Source organism: Polyergus mexicanus, unplaced genomic scaffold (assembly GCF_030449975.1).
Source record: "Polyergus mexicanus isolate NDT 795.1 unplaced genomic scaffold, iyPolMexi1.0 SCAF_9, whole genome shotgun sequence".
NCBI lineage: Eukaryota > Metazoa > Arthropoda > Insecta > Hymenoptera > Formicidae > Polyergus > Polyergus mexicanus.
Genome location: NW_027223329.1, coordinates 9,010,080 through 9,022,673, shown reverse-complemented (window position 1 = coordinate 9,022,673; position 12,594 = coordinate 9,010,080). Strand labels below are relative to the sequence as shown.

Below are 12,594 nucleotides of genomic sequence, written 5' to 3'. Positions count from 1 at the left end.
TCCATTCGCGAGATCAACATGGAATCGGATATTCGTCAGGACCGAGTTCCCCCACCGGCCGATGTAACGCAACTTTATGCACATTTACTAATTATTCGTTATCTAGGGAGAGGAGTGCGGTAGATTGTTTCTTTTTTATGGTAATATTTCTCTTCTCCTAAAATATATGTTGAAACCGATACAGAAACAACGTAGAATAATGTTATTTTATCTATACTTATTTACACTTTGTTTGGGGAATAGTCGTGACACTGATATTTCGCTATCGTGTATAATTAGCGGAGATAGAGAGAAAAAAGATAATAGTAATTCTGGTAAAGTAGATAAAAAAAATTTGATGATTGATTGATGATGTCCATCGATTAGATAGATATACTTGCGACAAGTTTAATAAAAAAGAAAAAAAAAGGAGTAAAACTTTTATTTAATAACCTCGAACGATTCGCGCCTTTTTACAATCTCAAATCAGTTTCCGTTTTTTTAATCTGGAGACGAAATTTTGTTTCTATTTTAAATCTCAATTTTTTCACACTTATGGATTTTAGATTTTAGGATTTCGATCAGTTGTTTTTTTTATATGGGAAAATTGAACTCCTCTACTTCGTAATAAATAATTAACAATTTTTCATTTGGAGACTTAAAACAGATGATTTCGGCAAAACAACAAGTTTTTTTGAAAAAGGAGTAATCTCCTTAAAATATCAAAGTAAATATTAAAAATTAAGAGAATAATTTATTGACTCGGAATATCATTATTGCGCTACTGATTATATTTTTCATTCCAATAGTCAAGAGGAAACTTGCCGTTTCGTTGGCTGGAAAATGCTTGGCTTTCGCGGCTTTCACTCCGCCGCTTTGATCCTCGTTCGTAACCGGTATGGAATAATATAAATGTAAATCGGGATCGAGAGACTTGCGTATCCCGGCCGCGTAATAGGTCGCAGTTTTTCACGACGCAAAAGAAGAGAGAGAGAGAGAGAGAAAAAAATCTCCACACAATGTTTTCATAGTCAAGTGCGTCATAAACCTGATCTATTTCCCGGACCATTCGTTGATAGTCGGCGTGAGCTCGCCGCGTGTATCGCGATTACCATATTAATTTATTACCAGAATCGGTGTCGTGTTCCCTCGACAAGTAGGCGCGCGTACTTTTTTACGCGCGTGGGCGCGGATCCGCTTCTGAATCATCTACGCTCGGTCGATCGAGTGAGAGATTAATCGAAACGATCTCGTCCGCCTCTAACGATATCGCTTATACCCGTGTGATAAACAAACTTGACATGCTAAAGAGAGGCGAAATTTTTTTCCCTCTTTCGATCTCAATTTTTATAATCTAGCATTTAATAATTAGTCTCGGATCATCCTTTTTCGAAACTATTTAATCTTTAATAATAAAAAAATATAATTTACATAAAATGGGTTTTTTTTTTTTAAATTCTATTCGCTCACTACCTTTTTTTTTTACAAAATAAGAGCTCGATTTCTATATGCAGAAAAATCAAACTTATTGAATATTTTTAGAATCTATAAACGTGAGAGAATTGAGATTGAAAAATGCGAGCGACATCATCACAGAAGAGAAAAAAACAAAACAATTTACAAACATTAGCACGCTAATTCTTTGAGCGCGTTAGCGGGGGGAAAAAAAATGCGGTTAGAAGCGAACGCGTTATCTGCCGATCTCGCCACGATATAACAGTGACCGTATCCATGGATTTTTCATGAATATTCATGATAGGCCGAGCGGCGCTATAATCGACGCGCGCAAACCCTCGGCTATTATCTAGGAATCAGCCGGTCGGATAATATCGCGGAGGAGAGCGACGCGTATATTTAATGACGCGGTTAACGGCGGGGCGAGAAGCGGAAAATGTATTTTCCGAGCGGCCGTCGGAAATTGAGAGGCAATCTCGAGTTGAAAAAGTGATTCGCGCGACGATCATCTTCCTTCTCTCTTCCCCGATCGACTTAATCGCGAGTTGAAATTTGATAAGGCGGGAATAAAACGATCGCGAGGAAATCAATATCGTTAGCATAATATCGCCGTTAATATACGACAGATTATATATTCGGTTGTGGCTCGCGTGGTGGGCGTCCCGTCGATCCCGAGCTCGGTATTTTCGGCCCGATAGACGGGCAATGTCGCCTTAATAGTAGAAAGACGGATCCGACGATGCGGTGAGCGACGTTATATTGGACGGGCTTCGTTTTTCTGAACGAGCGCCATCTCGCCGGGATGAAAACGCTCTTGCCGAATTCTTGGAAATCCACGTGTTCTTGTTTCCCCTGTCGTTCTACGAATCAAGTTTTCATGCGTTAATTGACATCGACGATCTCCGATATATTTATGACACGCTGCGACTAGCCATGCCACAAAGAATGGATCTGTATAAAAGCGCGAGTGAAACGTCATCTCTCCTAGACGATTTCTCGCGAAAATAATCGATATTCGTCGGAATGTCGAGAATGCGCGCCACGTCAAGAGGCTCTCGAACAACCGTCGACCATATTGTCCGGACGCGCTCCTCGTTCCACGGCCGATCGGCGACTGCGGATAAAATTGCGGGGTCGACAGAAATATCGCGTCGAGATAACAACACCGAGAGAGAGAGAGAGAGAGAAAGAGAGTTACGTCAGCGCGTCCATCAGAGTGGGACACGAGAGAAGCGAGGGAGAAGAGTAAGAGAGACAGAGGAAAGAGTCTCGCTCCCGCGTCCTGGAGAGAAGAGGGGGCAAAAAAATCTCGCGAAATCCTGTAAAAACGGGAGTTGAGGGCGTGAGGGAGGATCGAGGAGAGGCGGAAAGCCCGATAAATATCTCGGCCCGTGCAAGTTTTTATTACGTCGAGAGTGTGAAGTGGTTCTCTCTTCTTGATTCTCTGTCTGCTTATTTCTTGCCGTCTTTATCCCCGCGACTACTCGTCACGCTCTTTCTATCTCTCTCTTTCTCTCGTTGTTTGACAGGGAGAAACGATTGGCTTAAGGCAATGTTTCTCTCGTAAATCCCCGCTGTTCGCCAGTAATATTTCATAGTCGAATTGTTGGAAAATTGAAAACTGTGTTTTCTTAACATCGTGTACTTCGAAATGATCGAGAGATTGCGGAATCGCGTTATAAAAGGCAACTCTCTTATAGGGATCGTTAACGGGGAATGAAGAGAGAGAGGGGGAGGAGGGGAATATCTCAGGGTGCAACGGAACGGTCGAGGATCCGAAAGCCTTCGCGTAGAGCTTGTTTACTTTTCATCGCGGCTGCGCCGTGATGCAGCGGATCCAGTTACAGACAGGCCATCGTTGGCTCCGATTAATTAACAAAGCCGCAGCTGCTCATCTCGCTGTGCCTGCTGTATTCGTAATATTGTGTTTCGCGCCCCTCTCTAAATTTAGACTACTTTCCGCGGACGCGGGCGTCGCCGCCATTTCCTTGCATTTGCGGCGAGTAATTTTGCTCGCGTATTTCTCGGAGCGATAAAAATGTTTTTATATATGCGGCGAAACGGACATTTTTGATTTACAATTGCGTTGAAAAATGGTAGAGTTTTTATATATCATGTGATGCGAACATTCGCCGGAAACAATCGCGAGATGCGACGTTCTCGAAATTAATGCCGTATTAATTAACAATTGGAAGAGACGAAGGGCGAGACGCGCGGTTTTGGTAAAACATCGTTCCCTCTCGTTATCAGCGTATGCCGTGAAGGTGGAGCGACGTCGGCGTTGTTGGCAAGAACCACTCGATATATCGATCGGCCGACCGGACCAACCCACCCGTAAAGCGGGTTTGCATGCGTCGCATGTGCACGCTCCGGCATTCGCTGGCAACAATGTGCATCCGCAAATTTGCACGGATATTAAGAACGCTGCACTTTCCTGACGGCGAGAGATGGGGATCGGTTAATTAGATGGACCGATATCGTCGTCGTCGTCGTCGTCGTCGTCGTTGTAAGATAATAACCGGGGATAATTAATTTGATGCGTAATGAGCTCTCATTAATGACATAGGTGACCGTATCGTCGCAGGACGGTCATAATTGCCCATTCATTTTTGTCCCACAAACGTCACTCCAATCTCAGATATCGTCGTCGCGCCAGTTCTTTTTTTTTTTTTTTTTTTTACTTTTAATTATCTTCTCATTAAGCACAATTGTTTTTACGCTATTGCATTTATATTTACGTACGAGATTTTTATAATCATTAGCAAAAGAGTTGCCTTTTTATCCGAAACGTTCATTTATTTCGTCAGGTACATTGATCCCGGCGCGCCTTCGTTCCGTCTCGCACGGACGAGACTTTGCATCGAGGGGACGGAAAATATGTGCGTGTAAATATTGTTTGAAATCAAATATGCAGCTACATATTATATTGGCAGCATAAAAAATTATTGCGGTGAATCATAATATAATCTGCATAGACTTTTGCATGCGACACGGCGGTGTCCGATTCAGCCTCGTAGCGCGATTAACGTCAGGCGAACATTTCTCGGTCCAGCCGGCAATTTTGCACGCGAGGCGAAGGAGACGCTCGTATAACGAAAGTAATATCGCTAATGAAGGGCTAATTACGCGCCGGGGTAACCCGATGGGGCGAATCGCAATGGCGATTGAAACTCGAGCGACGAAGAGTAATAGGTACGCAGGTTTCGTGTCCGTATACGTCGGGACAGCAAGTGGATCTTGCACTTAATTAAGACGTCTGTCGCAATTAGGGTAGCTTTTACGATCGGTATAAAAGCCGATCATTCCGAGCACGCATTTCTTCGATCGGCTTCCCCTTCTTCGCGGACCGTTACTACGATGACTGTCCAGACGTCCTCGCGGCTACCATTCCCAGATAAGCGATTCCCGGAGCGAAGCGCGATCGCGAACCTGCTCGATCACTTCATATCGCGTTCGTATAAAAAGTGGAGTCGTTGATAAAAAATATTTATTGCTCCGCAATAAAATCCGTTTTGAAAGCAGCTAACGCGATCGATGCCTTCAACGTTTATTACATTTGTTTTCGCATCGCTTTAATTTCGAAAACGAAAGCCCAATTTACATTAGATCGGAAGACTGGTTGGAACTTATTCGTTCAATAAATATTAAAGATATCGATATAACGGAGATTATAGATAAATATATCGCGACATCCCATCTAACGTCTTCCGTTTGTTTTTCCAGCAAGGATGTCGAGCAGCGGCGTGTCGAGCGGTCCGGTGAGCCAGGTCTGCCGGCCGCACTTTCACAGCTCGGTTCTCCACCCGTGGCTGTCCGGCAGCAGCGCCGACACCTCGAAGACACCCTGGGGATTCCCCGCGACGACGGCGACCACGGGCGGCGCCGTGAGCGACGAGAAGCCGCAGAGTCCGCTGGGATCCTCGCTGCCGCCCACCACTGGAAGTTTGTCGAGTCACGGTGGCGGCGGCGCCGGCCACCATCTCTTCTCCTTCCCGCCGACGCCGCCCAAGGACGCTACGCCCGACAGCATAACCGCCAGCACAACCTCCAGCACGAACAACAACAACAACAACAACTCGACGAGCGCCAATAACAACAATAACAACAGCGGCAATCCTCTCTCCGGACTGGGCGGCGGAGCCGCCAGCGAGTACCAGGCGGCTGTCGCGCACGCGGCGGTGATGGGCGCGTTCATGCATCACCAGGACGCGCTGGGCGCGTCCGGCGCCGGCTCGTGCGACATCAAGCCGACTGTGATGCTCGGCCATCATCACGGGGCGCCCTCGCCGCCGCATCAGCAGCACAACGGTTCCAACAACGGTGGCAACGGTCCCGGCACCAACGGCTCGTCCGCCGGCCAGGTGAAGCAGCGAGAAGGTAATAACCAATCCGGCAATGTGACGGGCAGCCAACAGGCGAGCACCACGCAGCAACAACAGCAGCAGGACGCGTATCGGAACAACAACGGCGTGCCGGCCGGTGGCGGTGGCGGTGGTGGTGGCGGCGGAGCTGGATCCTCTGGCAATGGTAATAGCGGTAGTAGCGGCGGCAGCGGTGGCGCGGTCTCGCCCTGCAGAGACAGTTACGCGGCTGCGGCCGCGGCCGCCGTCGCGGCCGCGACCAACAGCCACCATGCCACTTCCGGTTCGCAATACGATCCGGCCGCGAGTGCGTACAACATGTACCAGCACCTGCAGTATCCCGCCACCAGCCACCATCACCATCATCATCATCACGGCGCCACCTCGGTGTCGTCCACGGCCGCGTCGTCCCACAATCCGCACAACGGCGGTGCGGTCGCCGGTATTTTCGGTCACCACGCCGCCGGTGCCGGTAACGCGGTCGGCGGCGGCTTGACCGGCGTCGCGGACTCGAAGCTGCTAGTCGGTCACGCGCACGGGAACCCGCCGGGCTCGCCCTCCGCGCAGCAGCAGCAGCAGCAAAAGCCGAGGAACAAGTCGAGGACGTCCGCCGGTAAGCGGCACGCGCGTCTCTTTCACGGTTTTATTTTCGTTCGTCTTTTGGTTTCTCTCTTTCGGATCACTCTTTTCGTTCCTACGTCATTTCCTTTAGTTTCTTTCGATTTTTTTTTAATCTTTTTCTTTTATTCGCCCATCTTTTTCTTTCTGATGCTAATATCTTTTGACGCGGGAGAAATGTTTTGGAAAATTATTTGGAGTTGAATAGAAGCTCCCGTAGGTTTTGTGAAAATTTGAAGAGGATTATAAATTATAGTCTTTTTATATTTATTTATTAGAGAAATTTCTTAAACGGAAATTTTGAGAATTTTTCTTTCTCCATTCGAGGGGATACGACCGATAAATGACATTTTCCCGCGTAAAATATATTGGAATTTCTTTCCTCGAATCATTTTTGGATTTTTTTGCATCATTGTTTGCTTTCGGCATCTTTTGTTCTGCTTCTTTGCATCGGCGTTGATTATTAAAAAATATTAATATGTAAATTTTCAATAGTTTTTGTTTTTATTTCATCTCTTTGCGACTATATTACATATCGAATGATCTGATTTATGATATTTTATGAAATTTATTCAAGTCAATGTACAAAAATCGACGCTAATGCATTTCTTCCTAATTTTGTAACCTCTCCCATTCGTTTTACGTTCAGTTAAACTTTTTATATATTTGTTTTTACTTTTATTTTATTTTAAAAAATAATTTTCTTTAGTTTCTCTTAAAAATTATTTTCGTTTTATCCGTATTCTCTCTCATTCGACGTCTAATCGATATATCTCTCTCAGAAATATTTCGAATACCGTCTAGATGTGCGAACGAACGAAGGAGAGAATACAGGCTGCGTTCTTATTATTTGACTTTGTTTTCTCATTTTTTGATTTTAACCGTGAGCTTTCGGTGGCGGTCGTCTTACGCTTGAAGTTCGTTCAGAACACGTTTTTTCCACCCCGTTTCTCTTTTTTTTCGGTCGAGCAGTATCACGCAATAGTCAGGAAGAGAGGGAGGGAGGCACTGTGACTGTGATCTTTTGTATTTTGCCTCACTGATGTGTTTTTTGCGTGGCACCCACTCGAGAGAGCGAGCGCGAAGCACCACACCCGATTTTCGAAATGTGACACACAATATATATTATATATTTCTATGTATCCTTGTCTATATAAATACAAATACTTCCTTATACACACACACACACACACACACACACACAAAATAAATATTCAAAGACACGAAGAAAAGCACAGATTTTTTTTCGATGTGGTGTGGCTAGCGCTGCGTTTTTTTTTGTTTTTGTTTTTTGTCACGGCAAAGCTCCCTCTCAAAGAGTCCACGGACCATTTTTCGGCAAATATTTTTTTCTCATCTCGCAAAAATTTGCGAGTCACCGATTGTAATTATCGCTCGTAAAATCGCGCAACGATGAGAATCGCACGACGAGTCCTTTGGGGATTTTTCTTTTTTTTTTTTTTTTCTCGTAGGAAATTGCGCGTTCACTCGCGGTAACGCTCGTCGTGGACAAAGTCGAAAGAGGAAGAAGATGGCGGTGGTCGACGCGAAGCGGGGAAATGAGAAACGGTTGAAAAATGCCGGATACGCTGATTGCGGTAATAATGGCCGGTTGCTTCGGCCAGCGTAGCGGCGCCGACGGCGTGGTAAAAATCCCAATTCCGGGAACAATGGCCCCCGGCTTCGCGGCATGGAAGCCCGCTAATTGAATCGACTTACGACACACACACACACACACACACATATATATATACGCACCAGCCGCGCGTCAGTGTCTCTCGCGAAAAAGAAGCCAGACGGAGCACCCGCGGCTCATTTAGCGACGTCTCTTACCGCGATCGTCGAGAAAATCGCCCGTGAGAAGAACCACGAAAAGTGATTTGCGCAACAGGGAGCTGCGAGTCTGTCGACGAGAGAAGCGATGCCTGAAATAAGACAGATGTCGTTTGAGCAATATACCTCGCAAACGGTAGGGAGGATTGGCAAATATCCTTTTGCGCGCGATGGCCAGAGGGGGAGAAACGGTATGGAACGGAGCCGTCGAAGAGTCATCGAGAATAGAAACCAAGGAGGAGAAGCTTTGCGGCACGAGTCCCGTTAGTTTCGAGAGGATCACGACGGGCAATTAGCGGAGGAGGAGAGTGAGAAAGAGATAGTCGTGGGCCAGATTTGTGACGGAACGCCGCTTCCCTCGTACTGAATCATAACTCGGCCGTTGATGACAGAAGTGGCACGGGACAAGCGGCGGTTTCCTTCCGCCTCCGCTCCGCCGATCCTCTTTCGCGCTCCAACGATCACCGGTGCCCCCCGGGCCTAAATACCCTCGCCCGTTATTGTTTCTGCGATCGACAATAGGGCACAATCGTCGCGGTAAACGTCGCGAAACGCTTACGAGGGGATTTTCTTTTCTACCGCGCATGAATCCTTTATCTCGGCGTAAAAATTCGATGCGTTGATAAGTTTAAAATATGTTTTATTTAATACGTTTGTAGGAAAATTACAAAGATGAGAAAAAAAGTAAAGAAAAACGTGTAATAATTATATTCTTTTTGTTATATGTATCGAGATAACAAAGCAAGAAACAATTTCAAATTCCGTTTGCAAGAGAATCTTGTCATAAGGCGATGGTCTTTTACATTTCGTCAAATAAATATTTCCTGCCGTAATCCGGGATGTTTCGGGAAAGTCGAAACGGAAGCGCGCGCCTAACGGATTTTACTGTCACCTTCTGACACGAGAACTATATTTCGACGTAAACGAGCGTCGCGTCGATGTTTCGCGGCTGATATCCATCGTCCGCGCCGGAAACTATCCGTCCGTTTCATCGGATCGATATAGGGGCATCGAAAGGCATCGGCGTAAGGAAAAATACACGCGGTTGGAAACTATCGTTAATAACGATCTACGAAACCTATCATCATTAATGGATCGATAATAAATAAATCGGCGAAAAGAATGCGAAAAACGCAACCTGCCGTCTACGAGAAAAGAACACGCCGAGAATTGTCAGATAAAAAACAACATAATATCTAAAAGAGAAGATGATGATTTAATCAGTAATCAGCGTCATCGAAATCAAATCAGAAAGTGGCGAGGAGGAATCGAGATTGATCGTCGCTCGGTTATTGTCGACACGAGGGATCAAGAGTCGTCGCAGGATGGCGATCGACGCGGTGGTCGCTCGTTATCACCCTCCGGAATCTGCCGAGATTCGATAGGAGCGAAATCGAATTAAGGCATCGAGAAGCGAGTCCTCGGGTGGGTCCTTCCAATTAGTTTCGGGTTCGATCCGGCCACCGAAACGGCAATTGCGGGCGAGCGTTAAACTCGGTCGGATCCGGTTAGCGTCTTCACGCTAGGATCTCGTTCGCGAGAGAGGAGCCTTAGACGCGCGTACGTGAAACGTCGACGAGATCGACTCCGTTATGGAATCATCCGCATATACAGGTGAGACTCGCAAACGAGCCGCTCGCGTGTCGGCAATTATTATATACGTGCGCCGGAGTTATCCCGCCGCCGTCAAATTTCCTCGTTAAATCGAGGTCGAGTCATTAATCAGCGACGCGCGGTTCGAATCGATATCGCGTTTACACACGATCGGCCGACATTTTTTTTCGCGATTAATATTATCTTTTATGAACGCTACATCTTCTTTATTAAACGCCGCGTTTCTCTAAATACACATGTATTTTGTAACATAAAAAATGCATTATAAATTTTACGACGCTAATTGAAACGCACGTATATAAGCGACGGAAAAATATCGACGACAGATCTGATTAGCGCCAAAGGACTCGCGATCCTAATAGGTAGGTAGTCGGAGGGCGGCTTTTACGAGCATCGTTAAGATGAACGGGAATGGCCGCTGGAACGATACCGATTTACTTTTATATCGTGAATCGCGATCGATGGTATAATCGCGAGCAAGCAATCGACAACGAAACGACGACGACGACGACGACGACGACGACGACGACGACGACGACGACGACGACGACGACGACGACGACGAAGCTTAATAGTGATCCTTTTCAGTATATAATGGCCGATAAACTCTCGGCCGTATTCCCGCGGAGGACGCAGCTCGGAGGACGATTCGGGAGAAGTAATCCTTTCTCCTTCCCCTCTCCTTTTCTTCGCGAGAATCCAAATTTTTATCTCTTTTGCTTTCAAAAGGGGAAGCTTCCGCTTTATATCGCGTGAGATATAAATTTGGATACCTTCTTCTCGTGTCATCCGATTAATGATAGATACTGAGAGAAATGAACAATCGCGAACGAGATATCCCGTCCCTCGTTCCACTCTGTATTCGCTCCCTTCTCTCGCAACGTCCTTGGGATTAACCAACCGCACTCTGACGTAAGTTCGATCCGTGAATCCTACAAAAGTCCATGGTCTTAAAGAGACTCTGCTTTTGCTCTTGGTAATCGCTTGGTATGGTTTGTCTGCAATTGCATGCGAATTCTCTCTCACGAGTCACCTAATTGTTTGTAAATCTTTTTGCGAACGCACGTTGATCCATCGAAGTCGATTTTTTTTCATATCGAATGAAAATATTTCCACGCTTATATATAAATTTTCCACGGTATATATAATCATCATATTTAAAAAGAAAGAACAGAATTATTAATATCATAAAAAATGGCGAAAATTTGGCGAAGTTGTGGGAATAATACAAAATAAATTAAAAAGATACATGTATTATTAAAAGAATGACATTCTCGTCGGAATTAAAATTTCCAAGAGTGTATTCGCGGCGGTTTACGTCGTATCGCGAAAGATTGAGCGAAGGGCGAGATGCCAGTTTCGGGGATCAACGTGCCTACGAGTTCGCGCGGGAAACATCGAGGATCGAGTTCTCGGAGTGGGACGAGCCGGAAAGCGTTTCGGCGATTCGATCTGACGTTTCGCGCGCGGACACGTGCGATTTATATATGTATGTCTGGACCGAATTAACACGATTTTCGTTCCGTCGGGATGGGAATCCCGGTAGAGGGCCGCGAGTGCGTGAATTGCGGTGCTACTTCGACACCGCTCTGGAGACGAGACGGCACAGGCCACTATCTCTGCAACGCCTGCGGCCTCTATTACAAGATGAACGGCCAGAATCGACCTCTCATCAAGCCGAAACGACGCCTGGTAAGTACCTAAGCTGCGTCACTTCGCCTACGATTATCATACTTGAGCGAGCGAAAGCGATCGATTAAAATATTATACGATGGAAAGAAGCTCTAACCATCTTTATGATCTTATCCTTTCACGTTTAAGGAAGATATTTTATTTATATTTTGTAAAATTTGCATATTTTCTTGAGGCTGGATCGATAGATTACGTGTTATAATGTGCTGAAAAATGACGAGGAAATAATTGACGTTTCGCAGTTAAATCTAATCTAATAATGTGACACGTGTTGAGTGAACTTTATATTGTACATCGACAACGTATATCGGCAAACTAATTTTCGAGATATGTTTCAATCTGGAAAAAAATTTTATGTCCATCTATTACATATACACAAACGTATGCCGCATTCGTAAAAGTACGTCCTTGATCGCTTCCTTCGTACAGCGAGATACACATACTTGATTAGCGGTGAGAGAGAAGCCGAGAGTTATGTCTTACTCGCGCCGCGTAGACGTAGTAATCAGAATGCAAGATAAAACGAGGCCAAGTTAATTTCCTGTACCCGCTGATTAATAACCGCGTGTGCCTCCGCCTCTTCTCTCCGTTGTACGATTAGCAACTCTATCGCTCCGATGACGGCGGGTCGAATGATTTTCGTCGCGCGGAGAATCTTCTCCAACACTTATACGTTAAAGAAACGCGTCTTTTCGTAATCGACGTCCTCCGTTACCGACAACATTCCGGGGAATACCATAGTCACGTCGAAGGCGAAATCTTTACGATCTAATCAATTCAAATTGATTGTTTCGAAGGATACGAGGCCCGAGTGAATTTCCTTTATCGCGTTTGCAATTTTATTTTTACTCGTGCAATTCTTTTCATTCATTTATTAATCTTTCGAGCCGCGTTAATTGACGTAAATCTTATAAAGACATTCGCCTTTTCCATTTATTTTAAATCGCTATTTTTTTTGGAGAAACGTTCACACATATCTGAAACGATACACGTATTATATAATTAAAATGCAGGTTGCATTGAGAATTATATACATCTTGAA

The 12,594-nt window shown here is 45.4% G+C and overlaps 1 protein-coding gene across 3 annotated transcripts in view; it reads left to right on the top strand.

The window, feature by feature from the left end:
* The window catches only part of LOC138936390 (transcription factor GATA-6-like), a 119,241-nt gene extending 107,648 nt beyond the window's left edge, over nt 1–11,593 (top strand). For all 3 annotated transcript variants that reach the window (XM_070301764.1, XM_070301762.1, XM_070301763.1), the window contains exons 3-4: nt 5,158–6,408; nt 11,407–11,593. In XM_070301764.1, coding sequence (XP_070157865.1) covers nt 5,158–6,408; nt 11,407–11,564 — 1,409 coding nt within the window. In that variant the 3' untranslated portion in view covers nt 11,565–11,593. The remainder of the gene's footprint in view (nt 1–5,157; nt 6,409–11,406) is intronic.
* Nucleotides 11,594–12,594: the final 1,001 nt, after the last annotated feature.